The sequence below is a fragment of the Lingula anatina genome, chromosome 6, assembly GCF_051362555.1.
Source record: "Lingula anatina isolate TDL-2025a chromosome 6, LinAna3.0, whole genome shotgun sequence".
Taxonomy (NCBI): Eukaryota; Metazoa; Brachiopoda; class Lingulata; order Lingulida; family Lingulidae; genus Lingula; species Lingula anatina.
This window is the reverse complement of record NC_141772.1, coordinates 4012220-4038738: the sequence shown is the minus strand read 5'-3', so window position 1 is coordinate 4038738 and position 26519 is coordinate 4012220. Positions and strand designations below refer to the sequence as shown.

At 36.4% G+C, this 26519-nt stretch overlaps 1 protein-coding gene across 7 annotated transcripts in view; it reads right to left on the bottom strand.

Moving 5' to 3' along the window:
* Positions 1-26519, bottom strand: part of LOC106162359 (uncharacterized) — a 44556-nt gene that overhangs the window by 12543 nt on the left and 5494 nt on the right. The window contains exons 9-35 of one of the 7 annotated variants that reach the window (XM_087014751.1): positions 25789-25867; positions 25054-25352; positions 24500-24601; positions 24032-24113; positions 23630-23802; positions 23228-23344; positions 16840-16950; positions 15952-16062; positions 14516-14602; positions 13809-13844; positions 13156-13299; positions 12731-12832; positions 10883-10936; positions 10496-10660; positions 10044-10064; positions 9713-9808; positions 9407-9472; positions 8668-9236; positions 4664-4888; positions 3526-3707; positions 3017-3146; positions 2807-2887; positions 2410-2508; positions 2048-2132; positions 1590-1730; positions 746-757; positions 4-204 (exon numbers count right to left, since the gene is read on the bottom strand). In XM_087014751.1, coding sequence (XP_086870877.1) covers positions 4-204; positions 746-757; positions 1590-1730; positions 2048-2132; positions 2410-2508; positions 2807-2887; positions 3017-3146; positions 3526-3707; positions 4664-4888; positions 8668-9236; positions 9407-9472; positions 9713-9808; positions 10044-10064; positions 10496-10660; positions 10883-10936; positions 12731-12832; positions 13156-13299; positions 13809-13844; positions 14516-14602; positions 15952-16062; positions 16840-16950; positions 23228-23344; positions 23630-23802; positions 24032-24113; positions 24500-24601; positions 25054-25352; positions 25789-25867 — 3570 coding nt within the window. The remainder of the gene's footprint in view (positions 1-3; positions 205-745; positions 758-1589; positions 1731-2047; positions 2133-2409; positions 2509-2806; positions 2888-3016; positions 3147-3525; positions 3708-4663; positions 4889-8667; positions 9237-9406; positions 9473-9712; positions 9809-10043; positions 10065-10495; positions 10661-10882; positions 10937-12730; positions 12833-13155; positions 13300-13808; positions 13845-14515; positions 14603-15951; positions 16063-16839; positions 16951-23227; positions 23345-23629; positions 23803-24031; positions 24114-24499; positions 24602-25053; positions 25353-25788; positions 25868-26519) is intronic. The other 6 variants (XM_087014752.1, XM_087014753.1, XM_087014754.1 and 3 more) reach the window with 6 other exon arrangements.

Sequence of the window (26519 nt, the reverse complement as noted above, 5' to 3'; positions counted from 1 at the left end):
CACCACTTCATTTTTTGCTTCATCCACTTTCTGCTGGAGTTCCTCATTCTCTGTGGTGAGAAGAGTTTGCTCATCTCGGTACTTCTTCTTCAGCATGTCCAGCTCCAGGGTGACTCTGTACAGCTCTGTCTTCAGCTTCTCGATATTCTCCAGTGCCTGCCGTCTGCCCTCGTCTGCTGTCTCAAACTTGCTCACAACCTCCGCCTTCAAAAGAAGACAGGAAAATTTCCAGATTGAGAAAGTTTACACATATTTACTTTGGCTCTTTAATTGGCTCTTATGTTTTGTGAATATAATATTCCAATGTCGAAGGTAATTAACAATCAAATGAAAATTAAATTTGCTCACAACCTAAGCTTTTAAAATAGAAAAAAATCCTGATAATCTACAAATTTGAAACAGTAATTCAAAATCTAATGAAGAATCTGTATTTCAGATTAATTATTCACACTAACGAATAACCAAACCAAATGAAAATGAAAGGAAAACACTTCAATTTTAAAGATAACAATAAATAAATTAAGGGAGCTGTAAAAAAAATTAATGATGAAAATCAAAATAATTTATGCTCCACATAAAATAAATAATTCACAAATGATCAAGAGAAAACTTCAACAATCTGAATAACATACAGCTAATAAACACACAAAGCTATCATGAATAAAATGAAATACACAACACTGGCAATGCAATAATTATTTTGCAAAAACAAAGGGGTTATACTAGCACATCACAATCTACATACCAGCTCTTGCTCCTACATGGTGGCCAAGCAAGCAACAAGGCAAAGGAAAGAGACACAGAGAGTAAGAGAGAATTAGTATGTTTGCTTTTACAATACACATACATATATCATATTTAAAAATCTATATGCTGTAAATTTAGAGCACATACATGCACACATACAAGGCAGCATTCTATGAAATGGCATGTTCTATGCAAGCAGTTTTCACTTGGTTTGAAGTGTTAGGTACAAAAACATGACATAAGGCATTCCACATACACAGTCAGTGGTGCAGGGACAGTGTGTGATAAATGTGTCAATTGTTTTTAACAATTAGTAACAGTGCTCTTCAAAAACTTCCAGTGCTTTAGTTGTCCTTTTATAAAGGCATGTAAAGCAGTTAGCATTGTTTGTAATAAATTTTAAGATTAAATTTTTAAAACTTAATTACAAAGGAAAAAGCAGTGCAAGCACACGTACAGTCCAGCATACCTCTATGTACTGGAAAAAATAATAAATTAAATGTAGGACAAGACAGTAGAAGCAACATGCAATAGAAAATCACAGAAAATTAAGGGACAAAAATTAAGTTGTTTTTGTGGTCAAAGTAATAGTGTTACACTAAACTAACAAGTTTTTTTTAGCCATTAATAGTTCATGCCATGTATTTTAAACACAGAAACAGGATTGAACTATTTTGACAGAAAATCAGGTTTCAAGCCTAAAAATTAGGGGAATTAAATTAAGAAAAAAGACGTAAAAAAACTAAAAACATTTTATCTCTCTAGAGAGGCCACCAAAATGTTTTCCAATTTCATGCTTCATCCATATTAAGGTTTTTAAATTCCGTTAAAAATATTATTACCTTCTGTGTAGTGGACTTGGATGTCTCCTCCTGCATGGCCTGCTGTAGCCTACTCTGTTCCTCACTTAACTGTTCTGCCATAGCACGGGCGTTCTTCTCCTGCTTCAACTGTCGCTGCAGCTCATCCCGCTCTTCTTCAAGCTGAAATATGCAATGAAATATCTTCATAAATTCTAAAATATATATTTTTCTCTCTCTCTCATTCTCCTTATTTTCTCATGCTTCAGCTCCTGGCCCACTTCATCACAACAGCCCATTTTGCTCCTCTCCAGATTTTGGGTAGAAATGCATAGATATATAATTATATTTCATATTTGTACATTCTGAATGTACCATCTTTTTTCTTTCTCGTTCTCCTTTTTCTCTATTGCTTTAAATGACACTGCAGCTCATTTGGCTCTTTATTATTGTCATCATCATCATTATTATTTTTACTACTATTTTAATTATAAAGTTACCTGTTTGATATTAGAACTAGCAATCCTGTTTTCCATCTGCAGGTTCCTCATGGAGAGTTCTACCTTCTGCTTGGCTTCTATTTCTCTGCAATCAAGAGATGACAAGGCCATAGCGACCAAGTTATACATATTCTCTTAATTTAATATTTAAAATTGAAAATAAAAATAAGTAAATAACTTCCACCCTCTGTATTAACTTGTGCCACAAAAGTGGGTTATCTCCTTCATAGTTTTATTATTTAAAACAATATATCTGATATAAATCTATGAAGTATGTTCACCTATCTTGGAAATGAGTCACCAAATCCTGTACACTATCTTCAAAATTAATGTTGTTTATTAAACAATTACCAGTGTCTTACTTTGTGTACTGGCTGTCCTTCCTTGCAAGCTGTTCTTTGATCTTATTAAAAAGGACCTCAGCATTTTTCCTCTTTTCTACTTCTTCATTCAAACCATATCTGAAGTGAAAACAACCATAAAATTTATACAAAATTATCTTATTGCAAAAATTACTCACAGTCAAATAAGAAAAGATTAAACAGGTAGTTATTATAATTAGAAAAAGTCTTGTTTCCTTCGGTTACGTCTCAAAGTCAGCAGAGAGGGTAACACAAAACTGTCATCAAGCAAAAGATATCATATTTACACAAAATGAAACTTTCTTTCAGCATAACTACTGGTAACATAAGATCCAGTGAAGTTATATGGAGTGTGAAGATAGAGGTCTGTCTCATATGAACTCCTATATAGACTCACTCATTGGTCCTGAGCCTGGCCTCCAACTCCAATTTGATCTGTTCCAGGGAAGACTTGGCCTGAGACAGCTCTGATATACGCCTGGGAAATAATAAGTCATATAATATGTTACCAGACATTAAAAATATAAAATTACTATCAATAAGTCTTCAATAAGGCTCCAGTTAAGATCATTTCTCAATACAGAAACGAGAAACAGGTAACACATACTTGTTAAGTTCAGCTTTTTCCTTCTCCCATGCCTTCTTCTTGTTCTCTAGTCTCATCCTGATCCCGTGTTCCTTGTCCAGCCTCCTGCTCTGTTCACGGAGCTGCTCCTGCAGTCTGGTCAGGTTGGAGTCTGAATTAGATATAATATACATAACAAAATTAATATAATATTCATAATATATACATCAATATGATTTATGGTAAAATCTATGCTTTGTGTTTACTTTCTGCACTTCAGATGGTCTGGCAGCCAATGCAAGTCAGGTTCACATATATTACATAAATAATATTAAATAAATAAATAAATATAATAAATAAAATTACATAAATAATAATCAATAAAATAAATAGTAACAAAAATATGATAAATGAAAATAAATACATAAAAATCAACTCTTTAAAATTCATGAAAATAAAATAACTTAGACTAGAAACAAAATAAAATAAATGTTATATTTGGTGCTAAAACCACATTTAATGTAACAGATCTTCAAACCTCATCATCTTACCATTGAGATTGGAGGTATTGAGCAGTGATTCCTTGAGATAGGGAGACATGCTGTACGTGCCGTTCATCACCTCACTGTTGTCAGTACTGGAGTATGACAAACCATCGTCCTCATCCTCATTCATGTTAAAAGGTTTTGTAGAATTGACTCCTACTGGTCTGGTAGCCGAGACAAAGCCATTTCTGTAAAATAGTATTGTAATTATGTCAGAATATAGAGAAAAAATAAATCTTACCTTTTAAAACTATGAATAAAAGTAATAAGAGCTCTGCAGAATATACTATCTTGTTATTTATTAATCTAACTGGATTAAGTCTTTTTCAGAGTATATATCTCCACATTTTGCCTTAAATGACGACCATTGACTTATAAAAACTATGTTGAATTACTATAATCCTACATCCCCACATGTTATAGTACCTATGCCTTGAAGTACAGCAGAGGCATTTTCCATTATCATACAAAATTAAAAAATCATTTGATTTTATCAAATTAATCAAACTCACCAACATATACTTTTTCATTCCATTTTAATTTTGTAACCATTCATTAATTTTGTGACATCAACCTGAGACCATAATGCATTGTGATCATACTATGACATCACAATACATCGTCAAGGATATAATAAATCTCTGTGTACTGTCTATGACATCACAATGCACTGTGTACTGTCTATGTCATCACAATGCATTGTATATTGTCTATGATGTCACAATGCACTGTGCACTGTCTATGACATCACAATGCACTGTCTATGACATCACAATGCAATGTATATTGTCTATGATGTCACAGTGCACTGTGCACCGTCTATGACATCACAATAGACCCTATACTCTAATTCAAATCACAATGCACAGGTAACTTTCTATGTCATCACAATGCAATGTATATACTGCCTATGCCTTCAGAATGTACTGTACACTTTCTAACACTTAAATGCACTGTGTACTTCTGTGAGATCACAAAATAACATCACAAACAATAACATACTATCTATGACAGTAAATACACTGTTTACTGTCTATAACATCACATCACAGCTCAGAGTTCTCAGCTAATACATGTACCTGATTGTTGCATCTCAACACTTTAATCTGGCTGTGAACTTATCTACAGTTGAACTTATACTTACACTTTCCCATTTCCACGGGGCGAAGCTAACAGTTCGCTGTCATCCAGACTAGAGTTGTCATCGTCACTGAGGGTGGCACCGTGGGAAGTGACGCCTGTCACAGAGTGCTGCTTCCGTCTCGCCTCCTCCAGTTCGCGATCCGCTTTTTCTCGCCTCTCTTTCAACCTTTGCGATCTGTCCTGGTCTGAGTCTGTAATATCTGATGACAGTTTGGGGGTCTCAGCTCTATAGAACAAAAATAAAATATCATTTAATTATAATCAAAACAACAGATATGTTTTTATATGTTTTATGCGTTGTGAGTCAAAACCATACAGTAAAATTATTTTAATGATTTCAAATAAGTAAGATATATCTAAACAAATTAGCAATGCAATGAATCAAATAAACCTGGCCATGGTCACTGAAATAAAATATTAAACAAAATCAATTTAATTGGTTAAAACAATCAAAGCCAATATATTCCAATGCACAGTTCAAAGTAGTCACTTTTCTTTATTTCTTTGTAATGCACTCTAATTATTCAACCTTAATAACTCAAGTTCCCCCTATCAATCACATGCCACTATTCAATATTACCCCCAAACCAACTGACAAAACAAATAAATAAAGAAACAAATAAATATAGAATGCTGGCTATTGCATAATTGAACCAACTGCTTTGATCTACATAATACCAGTGACCAGATAAGGACAGACTCCATGGTTAGACCTTCACCTAAATATTCATTTCCAAGTGGGATGACCAAACCACCCTTTTCATCAGGAAAATATCTCTTCTGAATCAAAATTTGATCTAGGTTCTATGAACACATGCATGAAGTATTTGAGGTAAAAAGTCCAACTTTTTCAGAAAAATGCCTCCTTCTCCCCTTGCTTGTCACAGGCCTGCACCCCCTTCTGGATCCACTTTCTTTTCAAACTGATATGTGCTTTCTTTTACAATCTTATCACTTTTGGTGAACACCCCTTCCCCCCTCCAAAAAAATTTTTTTTTTAATTGAAAAAATAAATCTTTATTGAGAAGAAATATGTTTTAGCAAAAACTGAAAGCCATTTTTCTTTGCAACTCACCCTACCACATATAAGACAGACACCAAAGAAGCAAGCTGTCTAAAAATCAAAAGCATGTAAAATGAGTGATAATCTCCTATGGAATGAATGTTTTGTTGCAATCACTAGAAAAAATCTGGTTTTCATATTACATTTCAACTGAGGTCAAGACGCTTTGAATTCTATAGCCTACAGAGACACTATATTGTTACAGTTATTACAATATAAATGTCTCCGGCTGAGCTATGGAGAATACTGTATTTCCTTATGTGAAATACATCATTTTCTGCACCATTAATGGACTGCTTTATTAAAGAACTGTACCAGCATTTGTCTCCAATATCTTAATCAGAAATCAGTATCTGAACAAAATTCAATTTTAGTGGAATTTATCCACACAAAATGATGTTGGAAAATTTACCCTGTGTCCGACACATATTTTCCTTCAGTTTTGGCATGTCACAAGTTTGTTAATCACAGAGGTAAGTTCTAAACAGACTATGAAACTCAAGTAATATTATACCATTCCTTTAAGATACATCTAGTATGTAAGGCTTCGTTCACATGCAATGTCTATTTTCTAAATTCTATTTTCTATTTTCGGTATGTCTTATGATCACGGTCTGTGCACTGAATATCCCGCGGCGTAATTACTGGCAGCGCGAGCCAGTAACTATAAGTTACTATAAGTAACTGGCTCGCGCTGCCAGTAATTACGCGGCGGGATATTCAGTGCACAGACCGTGATCATAAGACATACCGAAAATAGAAAATAGAATTTAGAAAATAGACATTGCATGTGAACGAAGCCTAAGTCTTCTATTTCCAACAGCATAAATCTAAATCCACCTTTTCTTTATGCACAATAATAAAATTAGTATACCTTATTATTAAATCATGTTGCCCAATTACCTGTTCATGTTCCCATCTCCAAAACCACATCCGAGTCATCCTGTGAGTTATTACTATTTTTAAATCAGAGTTTTCCCTCCATTCACCATCACCAGTTTCAACATCTGTCCTTTGTACAGTCAAGAAAACATAACACAAATCCTTTCAGAATAATTATACATCAAATTAAAATGTCCCTCCATATACCACCACCACTGGTAGTTTGACCATCTGTCCTTTTCAGGACCCACTGATTAAGGTAATAACTGTCAACCTCAGAGAACCTGCCTTTCAACTGATCCCATTAAACACAGTGCATGCTGCTGTGCACCTTGTCAATTGTGCTGCAAATAAAATGTTGACTCGTGGGATTAGCCTCCTTTCCACTGACTAGCAACCTGATTAAAAATAGACCTCCCCTCATAAAACATGCATATTTCCCTACTTTTCCCTAGCTACCTGTGCATACTCCCTGAATGCGACGATAACGACTTACCAGGTGATGACGCCGTGAGCTGCCTCCAGATCTGTACTATGCTCTATGTGGTAACAACACAAAAGCAGAACTATTATAATTAGGTTGAAGTAGGCTAAGTAAGCACCGGTTCAGTCCAGTAATTCAGCAGACACACACAATACAGCTGTACAGTTTGTGGAGCAGCTTGCCTTTGTGCACAGCAGCGTTACCTTGTGTGTACGTCCACAGTCTATGAATTAATGCACACAATACTCTCTATTGTCATTCACACCCGGCGGGTCAATACATCCACACCACGCTTACATACTCACAGAGCCAGGAATTTTCAATCGATAAAAACAAATGTAACTAAAATGACCTTATTCTTAACAATATAGCAAAACAACACCGGTACGGTTTCCTGCAAAGCACAGCTCATACATGTCAGGGTAAATTTTCAGGAAATTTACTTAGCGTCATTGTAATTGATTTTTGCAAGTGTTACGTGCTATATGACTCAAAGCTAATGCTATAAATCTTTGAGTGTTTCATAATGTAAACATCTGATAATCCTATTAATGCCATAATAAATCTCCCATTAGTTAAAAAAATATCATTGACTTCACAAGCAAAAAAGCTTGATTTGCAAGTGACATATAAGCAATGAAAATATAAGTTTAATTAAAAATAATTTAAAAAAAACTTGATCCTAAAACCTTTTTACAAGGTGAAAAATTGCCTCAAAAGGAACTTGACCTCAGACTGCATTCATGCAGATATACTGGAAGTCAAATACAGGTCTTTACAAATTCTTATTATAATCTCTCTCACGCTGTGTCACATATAAATTGAAACAGTAGATGTTGAAAAAATTTTACATGGTATTGTTATAATCCCTCTGCCAGGGAAGTTGTCATTATTTTTATTTTTTGTTATTATTTTAAAAAATTTTTTGGAGGGGATGAGGCTAAAATTTCACCAAACACTGTAAATACAGTATAAATATGATAAGTGGGCAGTAAAAGAAGCTTAAAATTCACGGCAAATATCCCACTGTTGTAAAATTAAAAAAAGAAAATGCAGTGATAACAGAGAACACCATAAACGCCAGCTATTACCAGCTATAATCTTAAAAATTCACGTAAAACTGTTCTAAAATTTTTTAAAAATGCAGTGATAAAAGAGAACACCATAAATGTCAGCCATATCCAGACACTTTCCTATATCACAATCTGGACTTTATATCCTTTCATGGATGGAACAAAACAACTCATAAAAAATGTAAAGAAAGTGCAGTGCATTTGTAAAGGATTTCATCAGCCATATTCTGCACTCGGTCACTAACTACAGTAGTTTTTTTTTTTTTCAATACACAAGCTAAAATCAGTTTTACTTTCACTTTATTATTTTGGTGTCTACCTGGTCAACTTCTTCAGAGAATGGTGCTACATGTGTGGCCTCATTCCCTGAAGAAGGTGAATATAAGGTGAATATCAAGAGGCCAAAATAATTCAGAAATTAGTCCTGCTGCTGTGAAGATACTACCTTAGTGACTGACTGCAAACCACATTCAAACATGGCTTATTCTAAGACTTTGACTGACCTGAGCTGTTGTTCTCTCTCAAGTCTCTCCTGCTCCTCCCTGTCCTCCAGCTCTCTGCGGACCCTCTCCAGTAGCTCCTGCTGTTCCCGCTCCTGTCGCTCTTCCTCCAGCCGCTCTTCCTCCTCTCTCTGCCGGCGTTCAGCTTCAAGTCTTTCCTGTTCTTTTTTCAATCTTTCCGCTCTTTCTCTCTCCTGCTTTTCCCACTGCTTTCGCTCTTCCTCCTTGCGTCTTGATAGTTCTGCTTCCATTCTTTCCTGCTCTCTCTTCACTCTTTCTGCTCTCTCTTTCTCTTGGCGCTCTCTCTCCTGTCTTTCCTGTTCCTCTCTCTGTTGGCGTTCCTTTTGTATCTTTTCTCTCAAGTTATCCTCTCGTTCTTTTCGCTCCCTCTCCAATCTCTCCTTTAGCTCTCTTGCTTTCTTTTCACGTTCAAGTTTTTCATTTTCTTGTCTTATCTTTTCTTGTTGTTCTCTTTCCTCTTTTTCTTTTCTAAGTCTGGTCTCTTCTTCTTTCCTTTTTCTTTCTTCTTCCTCACGCTTCTCTTTTTCCAATCTTGCTTTCTCCTGTTTTTCCTTTAAGATGAAAATTAAAGATTCTAAATCTTTAATTGTATTAACATTTAAGTAGAAATTACATTATTCTAAGAGTTGTACATAGAACTGACCAGAAATATCTTGAAAAAAACTTGGATCTGAATCAAAATTTTATAGTTGTACTATGAAAAATTACAAACAACACCCACCAATTCTTCCTTCTTTCTCCTTTCTTCCTCTTCTCTCTTCCTTTGTTCCTGCTGCTCCTTCTCTTTCTAGAAATGAAAAAAAGGTTTGTGTTTCAAATGCCAAATATGCATCATGGTAATCTGTTCTCTTGAAGCACCCATGTTTGACTGAAAATTGTTTTTACCATTGTGATTACATAACATCTATGGCATTAACAGTAACCTTGATACGCTGAAGTTAAAACAAATAATAATGAAGAAGGGGGACAAAGGACAACTTTTATTTCAATTAGCACACTCCTGAAATTTACAAAATTGAGTGCTCACCCTAAGTTCTTCCTCTGCTAGTCTCCTCTGTTTCTCTTCTCTTTCCCTTTCTTCTTGCTCCCATTTCAGCACCCGGTCAGCCTCTGCCTTCTGTCTCTGTGGCAAAAAAAAAAATAAAATGTTATGAATGCACTCTCCATATCTCTCTGTCTCTCTCTCTCCCACCATACTCTTGCCTTCTCTCTCTCTCTCTCTCTTTCTTTCTTGAACTATTGCTTGATTACTCAACTTACTAAGTCTAGGGGTGAAAAAAAAGGGATGAAATTATAAATGCAAATTCTCAGAACAATAATACCAGTTCAATTTCACAATGATAACTAAACAATATTACCTTCTCCTCCTCATCATTTGGCTGCATTAAAAGTAAAAATATCACACACAAATGAACAGAAATCCAATTGATTTGCAAAATGTAGGGATATAGACCAAAACAGTGTCTATGTTAATTATATCCCCAACTAATGAATGCAGGGACAGATTGAAGCAGTCCTCCGGAAGACGGTCAGATTTGTCAAGTTTATATTCAATTTGATGGGTATCTAATTTTTAACATTTTTTTTCTGTTGGAAGACGGTCAAAAATGGAAAATGGATCTACAAAGTTCATTTGGAAGACTGTCAGAAAATATCTCTGGATCTGCCCCTGAAATGGTCAATTTCTTGCAAGTCAAATCTAACTTGGGACAGCAAATCACAATATTGCACCTCAGATTTTAAAATGTAACCTTCTTACAGTTCAAGTTAAAACCCTGTCTGAACACGACTTTGTAAACTTTCCACCAACCTGTCTGTCTCTCTCCCACTCACTCTCTTCTTCTTCCTCCTCCTCCTCCTCCTCCTCTTCCTCCTCCTCAGTACCATACATGCCAGTAGGGGAGGAGACAGGGGGCTGCTGTTTCTGGGGCCTTGAATCAGGTTTGGCATCTCTGTCTGATGGGAGAGCATTCTCCTTTGGGAAAATTAGTCAATGATGAATTAAAACTATACAAATATAGAAAAATTGACAATAATAAAGATATGGATATGGGAACTAAAAAAAATTGCCACTGTGGCAATTCTTTGACTGAAACATTGCTTTAAATCTAGTCTAAGAGAATAATCTTTATTTCATTCTTTCTTTATCAGTGTGATTCTTCATTTAGTGTTTTTTTAATATAGATCTTTCACTTACATCTGAGTCCCATCCAGATTCTTCAGACTCTTCCTGTTGCTGTTGTGACTTGGTCTGAAAGAATATTAAGTACCTCTAAAACGGATGAAAAAACACCTACATTTCTTTACCTATGCTCTGTATGTGCAGATGTAATGGCAATTCTTCAAACCTTAAAGAAACTTTGCACTTCGGGATGGAATCCCTGAGACATACCTGCATAATGCTTTCAAACAAAAGTTTCTACTCAAGCATGCACTACTTTAAATGTTGTAAACCATAAACAAAAACATTAATTAAATTAACATTTAAATAAGGATAAATGAAAGACTGCTAACAGTCCCTTGTGCTATAAATTCATTTTAGTGACTATTTTCTAATTGAATAACCAATCAAAAAACATTATAATAGTTAATAAAACTTCTAAAAATTTAGCAAAGTTAGTTAAAAAAACAATAACTTGAAATATCACAGAAAACTAAGTCAGTGACTACTGACAAATAAATCAGAAGTGCAAAATCACAATGACTACTTTGAGACATCATTTCATCTCAACACTAAAACTGAACTTTGGCAATACAATAAATGCACATGCAAATTTAATACCAGGATTACGCAGTTCTGATAACTTCTACTGAAAGACTTAACAAGAAAAGCTGTATTTGCTGCTTATTTTGTGATGGCAGGAAAAAGTTACCCTCTGATTTCAGGGCCCGACTAAACAATATACAAAATCACACTGTGTTTTTCCAACATTTTTATATCATACTACTAGTGCACCCTGTGGTCAGAGAATAGGAAGAAGCCATGTGTCTGTTTGTTTCGGAAACTGCAAGGCCCTGATCGAAGAGTGACTGAATTTGGATGCCAACTTGATTTCTAAGGTAAGTGGCAGTTTGTTAGGAATGTTTCTATATTATCTTGTTGCAGCTGAATGCATCTAATTATGCCAAAGCTCAGAAATGATACTTGATAAGTAAAACATATTTTGGCACACACAAATTGTGAAGGCAAAGGTCAAGTTCATCAAGACTAATAACTATCAAGTATTATCTAGTATAAAATCTAAATATTGACATAATACTATAAATATAATAGTTGAACTAGCACACGCTGCTACTGCGATCAATGACATCTAGCACATGTAGGACCTACAGAGAAAGTGAATTTAATAGGAGAGAATTCACAGCAAGTCATGGTGAGAAGCATTTGGCAAACAGAACACTATTATTATATTAATGATGTCACTGGATTAGCTGCTCAATCTCATTTATGTGATGCTGTGGTATATGAGATGAAAGATTATACTAAAAAACATGGCAATACACATTTTTATCATCTGAAAAGGAGAAATCTTTAAGTAGATTATGAAATAATCTAGCAGGTCTAGATCCACATTCTGTACAAAGCAGACCTTAAAGGTCAGTTTTATAGCACTAATCGACTGCAAATTAGCAGCATTTTTTCATATGCTAGGTAAGAGGTGTGTGAGCAGGTGGGGGGAGGGAGAACTTTTAGTGGTATCAACATATACTGCAATCTATTGCAATTATATTAACAATTGAAAAAGGTGCCCTATTAGCCAGAAAACAACTCTGTTGTACTAGCAGCCACACATTATGGTGATCACACACAATACACTGTAGGCTACGACTGGCAATCAACAGAAAGCAATCTGGGGTATGAGGTTAATGTTACACATCAGCCCTGTCCTAATACACCCTGAGTTTCACAGATCTACCATCTACTCCCCTTTAACCCAGCATACTTAACCATATACAGAGTACAGGAGATTTATTGGTTGGGATTATGAAACTCAGGGTGTTTTCAAAACCAGGACTGTTTGTGATGGGTGATGAGGGCATGAACCTGTGGCGAGGATCTCTCTGCCTCTAACATTTCTGCCTGTAGAGGGGTGACATTGCGCCTCTCCATGCTGCTGGCTTCACTATCCCACTCACTGTTCTCTTCCTGATGAAAGTGCTCAACATTCAATATGTGGAGAAAATATAATGCACACGGGGACACAGCCATATTAAATAATAAGCTACCAAACAGACAGTGAGTATATACATTTTGGCAACTGTAACAGTCCTTTTTTTAAAAATCTATTTGCCAAATAAAACATAAAACATTTAAGATTTGTCAAATATTCTGTAATTGTCCAAAACAAACAAAATCTTATTAAAACTCCTTAAACTCATTTGCAATTTCCTCACGAGTCTAATAAAGAGTGTTTTGAAATATAAAAACATTGTAGTCACACAAATTGTTAGTAGCTGAAGCTGACTCACCTGTTGTGATGGCGACCGTTGTGATGGTGACTGTTGTGATGGTGACTGAGGTGAGTTACTTATGGCAGGTGTACCCTGTGATGACCTTTGACCCGGATCTTTTGGCAAAACTGCATCCTCCACATCACTGTCCCACTCACTTGACTGAGTTAGTAAAAATTGCAAGAAAAGCTTAAATTTTAAGCAGAAAATTCTAAACAAGATAGCAAAAAAAAAAAAAAAAACCTTCATGCTTAACTTAAAAGCTGAAGAGATCAAAATACAGCAAATATTGACAAATAATAGATAATTCAAAATAAAGAGACAAGTCATTGAAAGAAAAATAACTTAGTCTGAAAAATGCATAATCAGATGATTAGTTCAGCTGTAAAAAATATCAAAGCATTTCAAGTACCTGTAATGAGGTCTTATTAGACTTAAACCAGAACTGGCTTAGGTAAGTGACATCACCAAACAAGCAACCAACCAGTTAGGGCTCAGTGGGAACTCACTGTAGACCCTCTGTGGTTAAACATTTTGTCTGAAGAGCCAAAGAGAGAGAGAGAGAGAGAGAGAGAGAGAGAGAGAGAGAGAGAGAGAGAGAGAGAGAGAGAGAGAGAGAGAGAGAGAGAGAGAGAACATTTAGCTATTACTGTATGTGTTTGTTGTTCTACCTTGCTTTCCTCCTCATCACCATTGCTATCCTCCTCCTTCATTTGATGCAGCAAGGGTTATAAACAACAGTGCACTATTAGGTATATACTTCAAGCAACTGACATACTCTTAGCAATCACTACACTGTGATAAACAGTGTATACAAACAGATATGAGAGGAAAACCCTACGCACCTCAGTTGATACTGTTGTTGCTTTGTCAGTGTGCCCCAGGAAAAGTTTTTTTTTAATTTTATAAAGAACAAAGACAAACTAATAGTATTAAGTTGTAGGGATCATAGAAAAAAGGCACACAAATATCTACATAATTATACATCTGTTTGGAGAGCTCTGTGTTCACACAAAGCCTTAAACTAGCTTCACAGTATGCATATCACTTTCCACAAGTGACTTCACACTAGCTCATTGATAAATATGATTACTAAATAGAACACAGTATCACTATAAAGATAAGAAGTGCCACACTTGTTATTGACTGAAATAACAAAAAGTTAGCTTGGTGTCATGTAAAAAAAACTTGTGGAAGGAAAAATAGATAACTGAAAGAAAACAAAGTTTTTATGCCACTCCAACAAATAAATCTGAAAAAAAAAAAGACAAGATCACCACATCCAAGGGTTGTTACAAAAGTGAAAATTTATTTTAAAAGAGATCAGACAAAGACAACCAAACTGAGACAAGCCGAGAGCACTCATTGAATTCCTAACCTGCTCCGATGGGTCCTGTGTATCCTGAGTGGCTTGGTCCCCCCCTGGGACATTGCTGGCCTCTGCCTCTGCTGAACCTGTGGTGCTCTTAAAACACAAGGATGTTAATGCAGAGATATCATTCTACGCCAATATACGGTGTCAATATTGTTTTGACAAGCTGACAGTGGACTACACTAACTCTGGTCATAAATCCAGTACTTACCACATATTACATTAACCAGTGAGACAAAGGCTTACTTAAACAACGAAACCATAGATTGAAAGGAGACCTCATTCTTTTATTCTGCCAATAATTGAAAATAATAAACCACACTCATGACATTTATGTTAAATCGATACAATTCTTTAAGGAACTAAACATAAACCTTGATATAATGGTCAACATTATCATCAATTGCTATCCCTACCAGGAACTCAGCTGAATCATCAACAAATTACATAGTCTGGATTAAAAGAGCACATGTGGTAAGAAACACCATTCTACTGTGTTTAATTAGACACATTCCCACTTAAACTATCGATCTACACATATTGACCCAACTCTGCAGGGACTCTCACTGAATGCAATCAGTATAACAGTATAACAGACTAACACACCTCCTCTTTGGATCAATCTATGTAGAACAATAGTCTCATTGGGAAGTAAGTGGTAAGGAAGGTCAAGAGTGGACAAAAGGCTTCAAGATAATCCAGATAAAAGCAATAGAGATGTAATGCTTGTGATACGGAAACTACACCAAATCGTGTGTCAGAATATCACCGATTAAGAGAAATACAAAAGAATAGCTATTTTAGAAGATTAGAAAACAATATCCTAAGTCTAACACCACATCAACTAGGACTGACCTATATCACATTTTCACAACACTTTATGTTATCATATAGGAAAGAAAAAAGTCACAAACTGAGACCCACAGCAGCATTTTTAGAAATCCAGTTCTGCCCTAAATTGGGCAAGGGTGGAAACAAACTTATATCTTACATGATATCCTGGATCTATTAGTACTGAACACAATGAAAAATTTAGAGCCCACGAGCTGGACATCAATCGAAGTCTTCCCTTCTACCTACCACAACTAGAGATACAATTAGGTGAAAGCTCCAGACAACAAAACAGAAAGACCACACAGCTCTCTACAGGTCTGCTGAGGCATGGACTTAAACCTGTGCAGGTATATGTTTAGATGACATCACTAGATGATCTACTTAACTAGCTGGATATATAGCAGAGTCCACTGGGAGCTTATAGTGGACCAACCTATACACAGGGATCTGTTGAATTTAGTTTTAATTTTATTATTCCCTTTTGCTGGGATGAATCATTGAAATTACTGTAAAATCATTTTGGTCTGCTGGTGATGTCATCTGAACATGAACCAGAACAGATTTTAGTATGAGTGTGAACAGACTAAGTTTATAGCACATATTCTTACAGGTGGTGGTCCAGTGAAACTGGCAGTTATGGACCTCGAATCTTTACTTTTTGGAGACTCGGACCCTTTCTGTTGCAAATCCGCTTCACTTTGTTCCTCGTCTTCATCAGTCTACAACATACAGGACACCATTGTTGGTGATAAATACTTTTGTTTTTATGCTATTTATCTGACTATTTAATAAGTGCTTAATCTGCAATAGTGGACAACACACTTGTTTAAGAATGAAGTATTGATTTCATTCAGATATAAACACTGTGGCATGCCTTATCTCTATCAAACTATAAGTATAATTATAAAATATTATAATGCTGAAAGCAAAAGACAGGGAAAAAAACATTAGACAGATGCAATTTTCCTTACTGCTGAACCTGCATAAAAAAGAGTTTAAAAGATGCACACATTGCATGTAAGAAAGCTTGTAAATACACTGTACTAAACAATGAATGGAAAATATAATAGCATGGTGTCGATGCAAGCCAAATCTATAAATTGGAAAACATCTATCTAGAACTGAAAATCTGTATAATAAATTCTTATAAAAGGACAGACTATGTATAGCCTAGTATTTAAGCAACATAAATTGTTTTCATCCACCAGACAGAGAGAGAAATGACCAATATCCCACAGCTTTTGTATACTGTAACCATATCATTCCTAACATTCCCTTCAGAGAATCAAATACAGCAAACAATACACAAATGACAGCTATTTCATTCTGTTAAAGCTGTAATGGTTAACTTATTTTCTAAAAAATACCACCAGAAAAACATCTTAAATGCAATGTATCTCCATGAATGTGCTGATACTCCATTAAAGCACAAAAATATTGGTCCAGTAAAACACAACAGACTAAGCAGGCCACACCAAGATTAATATGGAAGTTACCCCTATTAGGAAAGTAGCGTGATGGGGGGAGCTAGGACTATTCTCCTGTTTTAACTCCCCCATTTCTTCTTCTTCTTCCTCATCTTCACCCTCGGATTCTTGGATTGATTTCTAATGAGAAAAGCATGAAGTGTGATTTTTTGACGCAAGATCATTACAGGTATATATGGCACACCAACAATACTTTGTGAAAGTTCCAACCAACCAACCAACCAACCAACCAACCAACCAACCAAAATTTTAAGCAATTTTAAGCTTGCCTATGATGAAAAATTAAATGTAAAATCATTTGGTTCATTTCAAAAGAATACAGAATGAAACACATACACACACACATGCACACACATGTACACGCACACACACACACCTTGTAGTCTAACAGAAAGAAAATGAATGAAACAAAATAAAAATAAGTGTCAAAATTGTATTCCAAGACAGTTACAAGGAAAAAAAGCATTCTTATCAGTCTTATGCCCCACTGCAGACACTAAGTCAAAAATAGTCTGAAAATGCAAAAGCCACAAGACAAAAAGTACTCTACACTTCACTAGAGATGACACACAACAGCCCCACTGCACTGTATGTATCACCTGCTGGATGAGATGTTCATATTTTAACAGTGTGGAGTCTCCCAGTGCACCACACTCTGTATCATTATCACCATCATCTGAAGACTCACTGTCATACTCTTCTTCATCCCTGGTGGCTGGCTACACATACAATACCACATAATAAAGGTTACAAAAGCCAAGGATGCATGCAGGCCTATGCCCTGTGTACACACTGCAGATGAAACTTTTTCACACACACACACACACACGCACATGCATACACACTTACTAATAGACTGTAATCTAAAAATTTCAAAAATAATTATGAGTTAAATACACAGACATTGAGACAAATGTATCTTCATGAAAAAAAGGATCACAAACCCTTGAGAAAAAAACCAATACTGTAGTTCACACTACCTTTTGAGGGCAGAGAGAAGAAAAGGAGACATGGCACACTATCTTTTGTGGACATGGAAATATCCAAAAACACAAGTCAGACAGAGAAACTAAGTTGTGGACACAGAAAATATCCATAGCAAAAGTCAGTCAGAAATACCATGTTGCTGACACACAAAATAACCAAAAACACACAACAGAGAGATAGACATATTTCCACATGTAAAGACAAAGAGAATTCAAGCATTTTCTTTGAAAATTTGCAAAAAAATCAATTCAAGAACAGGAGAGACAACTGCACCTGATCTAATTCCTCCATCTTATTGTCCTCAGACTCACTGAGATAGAATTCCACTGACTGAAATACAGACCATCTCTTTAACAACTCAACTTTTTTTTAAAATTTATTAACCTTTTTCTTCTTTTTGATATCAAAATCACAGCCAAGCCAAATTTTAATCCAAGAAATCTGTAATAATTCCCAACAAGCTTTGTTTGGATTTCAAACATACAAAACTTGATTTTCAACTCATCATATATCTTTAAGATTTGTTTGTTAGGTGAGCCTTAATAATGAGGATCACATTCATGAAATCATATAAAATATGTGGACCTTTTGAATGGTTTTCTCAGTTAGGGATGCTCTTGAAGCCTTCCTCGATGGTTCTCTTGAATCCTCAGAATCTACATAAAATGATGCTCTCTGAAAAAACAACTTTACTTTGTTAAATAGTGACATTCCTAGGACAAGCCATACCAGTTATTTAACCTCATTTTATCTTGAAAATATTGGTGGACCTAGTTCTAGAACAGTATCACTTAAGATTGCTAAGAAAATAGAAAGATACAGGTATAAACTTGACCAAAGTCTAGACTTGACCACAAGCTTGGCAGCAGCAGACAAATGGCAATTCAGAGAATGGCACTTATTGAAAATTGGAATTTGCACTATATTTACCATCAAAGTTTCAAATTGAGAATCAGCAAAACTATCACTACACAACTGCCAGAAGATCAATGGTTATACAGATACATCATTGCACATATCTCAGATTGAATACTGTCTTCCTTTGACTTTTCAAAATAAACCATTTATAGCCACACAAAAAGGTTTTATCTTGTATAATGATTAAAGATCAAAAGAATGGGCAGCATTTGAATCTAAAGACAGTGTTATAGTAACAGTCACACACTCACGCCAGTCCAACAACTACACTAAAATCACACATAATGCACACTACCATAACTTCACAAAATGAGACAAAAAGACTTTGCTCTGGTTCTCCAACTTATTTGTCATTATAGAAATGTTACTTTGTGTGTCTGATGCTGATAGAAGCAAATGAATCTCAAATGTACAGAATAAGGTGAAAATACTGAAAGTGCACTGGACATAGAATTATACATATTTTTAATCAAGAATTGGCCGACTAATTTTGTTAAATAACATAAAACTGCAATGAAACAAGGCCAGACAAAATGTACTTCAGACACATCAAAATAATAAACAAACAAAAAAGCTGGAAGAGATCTGCTTCATGCCATTTTGGAAGTGAAAAAGAACCTGTTTCATTTCATCCATCTGAGTTCGTTCTTCCCCTGCATCAGCAGCTTCCGAGTCCCACTCACTCCCTTCCTCTTCTTCCTCAGTATACTACACATAATGTGACAAATATCATTTATCATCATTGTAAGTTATTATTAGTCTGAGAGAAATTCCAGAAATGGCCTCAGTTTGCAAAAGATTGAGTAGAAAAAAATTTAATCTACAACCTGTAGATGCAGGCTGTGCCATTGCTTATTATTTCAGGTAAACCATCAGCCACCAGCCAATGTCCTCACAAGGTTACAAAGTTGTCATTATGATCATAATGTTATCATCTATTGACAGACACTGTAAGTGTGGGGACACATTTTTTACTCTATATGTATATAAACAGCCTAAGGTGAAAGAGATAAATTACATACACTGAAAATAATGAAAAATAATGAACATTATTATGATAATGCATGATAACAAACAATGACAAGCTGTACACAGCCAGTATTTTTTTAAGTGAATTAAATTCACTATATGAAAGAGGCACTGGAAGGAAAGATTTTTTCTGAAATAGAATATGGATGAAACCCTTTAAATTCATTCTTGCCTGACAAAGCAGCTGCAAAACGTGTGTATTTGCATGCAGATATCGATGCTATTGCAGTTACAAAGAACTTTCAGCACAAAGGTAAGAAAACCGTGAAATCACATTGAGAAGTACTGTTTCAGTGAAATGCTAAATTATTTCAGTAAACCAACATACATTAGTCTGTTAATTCTTACAATAAGTATCAACAAAAGAACAAGAAAACAATTTGTACCTTCATAATACATCATAAAATTATGCAAAGTATGTGAGAAGCAGAATTCTTAATATGTGGAGAACAAGCAAATTTTCCCTCAACAACAAGCACAAGCAACAACAACAACAACAACAACGCAATGCTGATCCAAGGTGTCATCAAGAACTCATAACCAACAATACCTTCTTCATCTCTATCACCATGGAATCATCCAGCAGATAGTCAGACACAGAGCGGCACATGGCAGGGTCTACGTCTACAGGGAGAGAGGAAGCAAAGCCATGCAGTATGGTTTGTGTGCTAACACTATGGACCATGCCAGTAGCCTGTTGAAACAGGGGCTCAGACAGAGAGGAGGAACCTGCAAGGGAAGCAGCATCAAGCTGACAGATGAGGTTAGAGTGCATCAGCTCTGAGAGAGAAGAAGAGGAAGACCTCGAGCTTGGTATGACTGGTAGCTCGCGGTGATCTGTGCTGGTAGATGTCTGATTGGAATCCGGTGGAGAGACAAAGCGGTCGGAACTCTCAGTGTGGACGGCTGTGGAAGAGGGTACAGCCCCACACCATAGCAAATCACCATGGGACTGTGGCAGCCTTGCAGGAGCCTCATCCGGATGACCACTGGTCAGTGTAGGACATGAACAGGCAACTGCCTGACCACCAACTGCTGCCCCAGTGTCTTCAATCATCAACTTGTCCATAGATGAAACCTTGCTTTTCCTCTTAAAGAAATTGATCAATCTTCTCTTAGAAGAAGACTGTCCACTTTTCTTGCCTCTGGAAACTTTTTTCTTCACACCAGCAGACTTCTCACCCGGTTCCTTACTACCTTTACCTTCTTCAAACCCTTTCTCTTTGCTTCCTCCTTTCATGCCATCCTCAGTGCCTTTGAGCTTGAGAGATCCACCACTGGTATGGGTGTTAGCATGAGCCGATGGCACCAAGAAAGGATCAGACCTAGCAGCAGTAGTAGCAGTGGTGGAGGTGGCTGGAACCCACCCGTGTCGAGGACACAGACAAAAATACTGCAGTTGTAATGGCTGACCCACAGCTGTCTCTACAGTCTGGGTGCAGGCACTCTTCATATTGGTAACCCTTGCAGGTGAGGCTGATATCTCTGATACTGCTGGAGTGGGTGAACCCCTTACTGTTTCTCCTGTGGTTATTTGGGAAGTAGACTGAGTGTAGCTTCTACTGTTTGATCTAGTCATCACTGAACTGGAGGGTAGCCCTGATAAGGTACTTTGTGATGCTGTTGCTGCTGTAATTGTTGTTAATACTTGAGATGTTGCTGTCGTCACTGCTGTCACTGATGCTGCTGATGTTGGTGTCCCTGGTGCTGTTTCTGATACAGAAACTTGTGAGGCATCATTGGTGTTTCTACTGCTAGATCTAGATGACCCTAAACTCCTGTTGTTATTGTTTTGATTGGAGTTAACCAACACATCCAGTGACCTTACATACACCTCAGGTGTTCTCAACAACAATGGAGTGTTTTTCTTTATCTGGGAATATGGTGCTTTTGAAGACATACAGTTATGCTTCAAGTTCTCTTTCCTTGGTTTCCCCTTTGTCTCCTGCTTCTTTGATCTAAATTCAACTGTCTTTACATCACAGTCATGGCTACTCAATGAAGACTGTGCCTCTTCCACTGGGCAGTAAAATGTAACCGACTTCTTACACCCATCTCCACTCTCCTGACATCCACCATTCAGTTCTTGCAGTGGTAGAGGCCTCTTGAGAACCCCTTTCTTCTTCTTCTTGTTGGCCATTCTCTTCAGGTCTCTGATAGACCCAGCATAGGCAGACTGTGTAGGTGAGGGAATGGCTGACTCCATTGTGGTCATATCATCCAGGCAGTCATCTGAGGAGGTCCTACAGCCTGGGGGTTCTCCATCTCCATCATAGGACTCTGCTATAGCCATGGTCAGTGAACTGTCACTTTGGGAGCCAGGACAGCCACTGTCACCAGCCACCACGTTTTTTTCCATAACTGTGCCATCGGTCATCGTTTTGCTGATTGCCATATTATTGGTCAACACATCACTGGTCACTTTGTCACCGGTCAGCACCCCATTGGTGTTTGTTGGTACAGGTCTGGCTTGGTCCAGCATGTTGTCCACCAATTGTTCACCAACTGACGTATTTAGTTGAAGAAAGGTGTTATTGATACTGCCAGCAGTAGAAGGGTTATGGCTGCTTTGTCCATCAGAGTTCAAAAGTGGTGCTGCGCTGTCAAGCACAGAGTAAAAAAGTGGTGTCAATGCACCAGGCATTGGAGAAGATAGAGGAGCATCTAGACTTGGAAGCAGTGTATCTGCACTGGGCTCTGCTGAAGAAAAGGGGACTGTGTTATTAGGACTTGTACCAGGAAGTAGGTCTGCTGCACCAGATATCATCATGGTGTGAGGTTCTTTTCTGCTACATTTTTTAGCTGAAAGCCGCATGTGGTCTTTGGTAGTTTGCTGAACTGCTGTATTAGATAGTGCAGAAGAAAGTGGTGCTGTAACAGTAGATTCTGTTGCTAAAAGATGTGGTGTCACTTTAGAATTTGCAGTACTAGAAAGTGGTGCTGTTGTTTCAATCTTGGCAGTAGAAAGTGATCCAGTTTTATTAGACTCTACAATAGAAAGTGAAGCAGTCACACTAGGTTCAGCAGTAAATAGTGGTGCTGTCTTGTTAGACTCTGTAGTAAAAAGTGGAGCTGCCATGTTACAGCCAGTAGTTGAATGGGTTGCTGTAATACCAGACTCTTTAGTAGAAAGTGGTGCTAACATGTAAGAGTCAGTAGTAGGAAGTGGTGCTGTCTTGTGAGACTCTGTTGTAAAAAGTGGTGCTGATAGGTTAAAGTCAGTAGCAGAAAGTGGTCCTGTAATATCAGACTCCGAAGAGGGTGGTGCTGTCATGTTAGACTCTGCAGAAAGCATTGGTACCTTTACACAAGGTTCCATGCTGTACAGTGGTGCTGATATTGGAGACAAGCAGGGCAAGCAGACAGAGTGTGACACAGGTACAGGAGTGCAAGCAGACACTGGGCAGACAGCTACCTCTAGAGACTGGGGTCTATCTACTACACACAAGCTTCCTGCTCTCACCTCCTCTTCCTCCTCCTCCTCATCATCATTTTGAGTTGTCTTCACAGGAGGCTTGGGCTCTTCTTCTTCTTCCTCAGAGTCCCATTCACTTTCCTCTTCCTCGTCTTTCTGTGGCTTCTGTTAAAAAATGAAATACTGATGGCATATTTACACATGTCCAAACAAAACAAAACAATGTATACAGTCATGTTTTCAGATGATCATGGTACATAACATTTTCCCTGCTATAAATGATTACACTTGTTTGGCAAATATATATAACTATAAATTATCTTATCTTGATATATTCATTTACATCTGATCACTTATGATTGATATCATGTGTGCATTATTTAGTTTAATGGGTATAAATACTGGACAGCAGTACTGAGAAAACCAACACCCCCTGATGGCCTACACTACCTTCTGAGTATTGTTGAGTTTGCCAGGTGGTGGCACTGGGCTGTTGGACTGAGAGGCAGCTGTGGAGTCCCAGTCACTGTGCTGGTCAGCATTCCTGGGTGTACGTCCAGTATCCAGGCCACTGGGGTCACTGACCTCACTTAGGTCACTCATGCCTAGCTCAGCCATGATGTCTGACACAGAGAGGTAAACCACAAACTGAATTTGTGTGCGAGTGTATTGATTACTTTCATAGGTACCTTTAAATTTCTTTGAGAAAACTTTATCATATTATTATTATTATTATGAAAACAGTCATCAACTTGCATGATGGTACTCTATACTAAGTCTAGTAAACAAGTATAATTTTTCAATCATTACAACAGAATAATATTATGTAATATAAGTAATATATTTAACTACCTTTCTGCTTTGACTTGTTTGCATCTGTCTTCTCTCCTGACTTTGTATGGACTGCAGCAGTTTTCTTCTTTACTTGATTCCTCTGAAAACATCAGGACAGCATAGAGATAGAGGATGAAAAATTAAAATATTCAAAAATCATTATGTGGTGGTTATTTTTGCACAATGATTAATGAGGAGTCAAAGATGATTACTTTATTCAGCAAATGACAAATTCAATGTGTAATCAAAGTAAGCTTGATTATGTTGTAAGGCCATTGATTTAAAGATGCATACTAAATTGTGACATAAATACTATCATAACCTAAAATAATTATAGCAATTATAATAATGGTTCCAACTTCCACATCTCACAAATTATATTTTCAATCAACATTAACTTCTATATTTGTGGGATGCAGATTTTAAAAAAATCATGATAATTATCACATTTAGGATAGTAAATCTGAAAAGAACTAAATATCATACTTCAGACGTGTCACTTTCTTCCCCATCTTCCTCTGTTTTACTTTTTGGTGCAGTTCCTTTTTTAATGGTACCTGTATTCCGTGCATTGTCATCATCATCACTCTGTTCTCATGCAAGGGGAAATCATGCAGTTAAATTCTACAATCTCAGGATTCAGTTCACACATGCATTATGGATCATTTAATTGTTAGAGAAAGAGTCTGCCATTAGTATCTTTCTATCTAATCCCATGACTGACTGATTAGAAACAAATTTGGACACACCCTACCCATATCAATAACATGCCATTAAAATCAGTAATTAATCATAATTTCATAATGCAAACACTATTATCTATCACTATTATCATGTACTTTGAGAAAAACACTTGGTCCTATCTTGACTGAATGTCAGTTACTTAGATGATATATTGGTGATTTATGCGGTTTTGAGCAAAGTGTCAACCAAGTATTTATAAAGCCAAAAAAGGCATATTGCTTTAAGACAGAGTGGTGGAAAAAAAACTATAACTACAGGTAATGTTATACTATTCATTATAAATGATGCATTCTCACCTCTCCCGAAGAAACTGATTTTTTCATCGGAGTCAGAGCATTGGTTTTCTTGATAGGCACCGGAGACGGGGGATCTGAATTCCAGGAATTCTCGGCATTGGATGACTTCCAGGAATCCTGGGACTGAATGGACCTCCCGGAGTCTGGCCTCTGGGAGACAGGTTGAGGTAGCTTGGACTTGCTCTTACCCTGTTGAGATTTCTTGGAGGAAGCTATTGGAGGGCTCTTGGAGGCTTTCTTGGCATCCACCATCTTGGGAATCTTGGAGGAAGATCTACCAGAAGTGCTCTTGGCAGATTCTATGAAATACAAAGAAATAATATAGTATTTTTCTATTATTATATATTAATAAAAATAAATTAAACAATTATTTTGAAAAGTGTACCCATCAATCTAAAAATGTCACAAAGTTTTTTTTTTGTTTAAACATCCTGTGAAGCTACTTATCTTTCTTAATTCACAATTCAAAAAATGATTACACCCCTTAAAAATAAGCACTTTTTTTCAATATTGCCTTCTGAAATGACAGGAAGACATTTGGCAATCTAAACAAATCATGGTTTATTTAAAACAAAGTTATTTAAACAGAAATAGTGACCAGCATCTGATCAAAGTGCAGGGACAGCTCGAGCAATGTTTTGGAAAAACTAATTGCTTTTTTAAAAGGAAATTAAGCTTTGATATCAAGATCTCACAAAGGATACACTTTCATCTAATAAAATCTGAAGCACTTACCTTGATCAGTGCTATGTAAGGATTCATTAGAAGATGACCTCAACAGTTTGGCAAGATTTATACCAGGGACTGCAGGCTTCTGTAACATAAGGTAAGCATTGTTCAGTCAACTCAAATATATAATTGTTCATACTCAATTCTTTAAGTGTAAAAAGTGTGTGTGTGTGTGTGTGTGTGTGTGTGTGTGTGTGTGTGATCTGTCATTCCTATCCTGAAGAAAATTTCTTTGCCAACAGCATAGGCCCGATAAGCTCAATTAAATACCATGCACAAGTGGGCATTTGGCAGTGTGCTGGTAAGTTTGGAAGAAATATCGTTCAAAAACAAAATCTCTTAATGAACATATCCAGAACAAAATATGTAAAGTAATTAAGGAGGAGTTTTAGTGTGTTAAACCTGTTTCAGAGAGTCTGAAAAATGGATAGACATAAATGAATGATCAGTTCAAGTCTTTATGACAATGATTTACAAATTTTAATGTAAAATATCAAAGTCACGTAAATATATAAAAAATAAAGCACCAGTCAGAAAAGCACACAGAATAATAACACTTAACATTTACTGAGAAAGAGAAAAAAAGATTTGACAAAGATTTGTCATAATATAATATTTCACTTATCAAAAGATAAAAAACAAGCAAAATGAAAAGAGCACCCAGATTGTGAAAAACTGTATATACTAAATGAGTGGAGTTCAAATGCCACATAAGAAAACCAAAGTCAAACAATTAC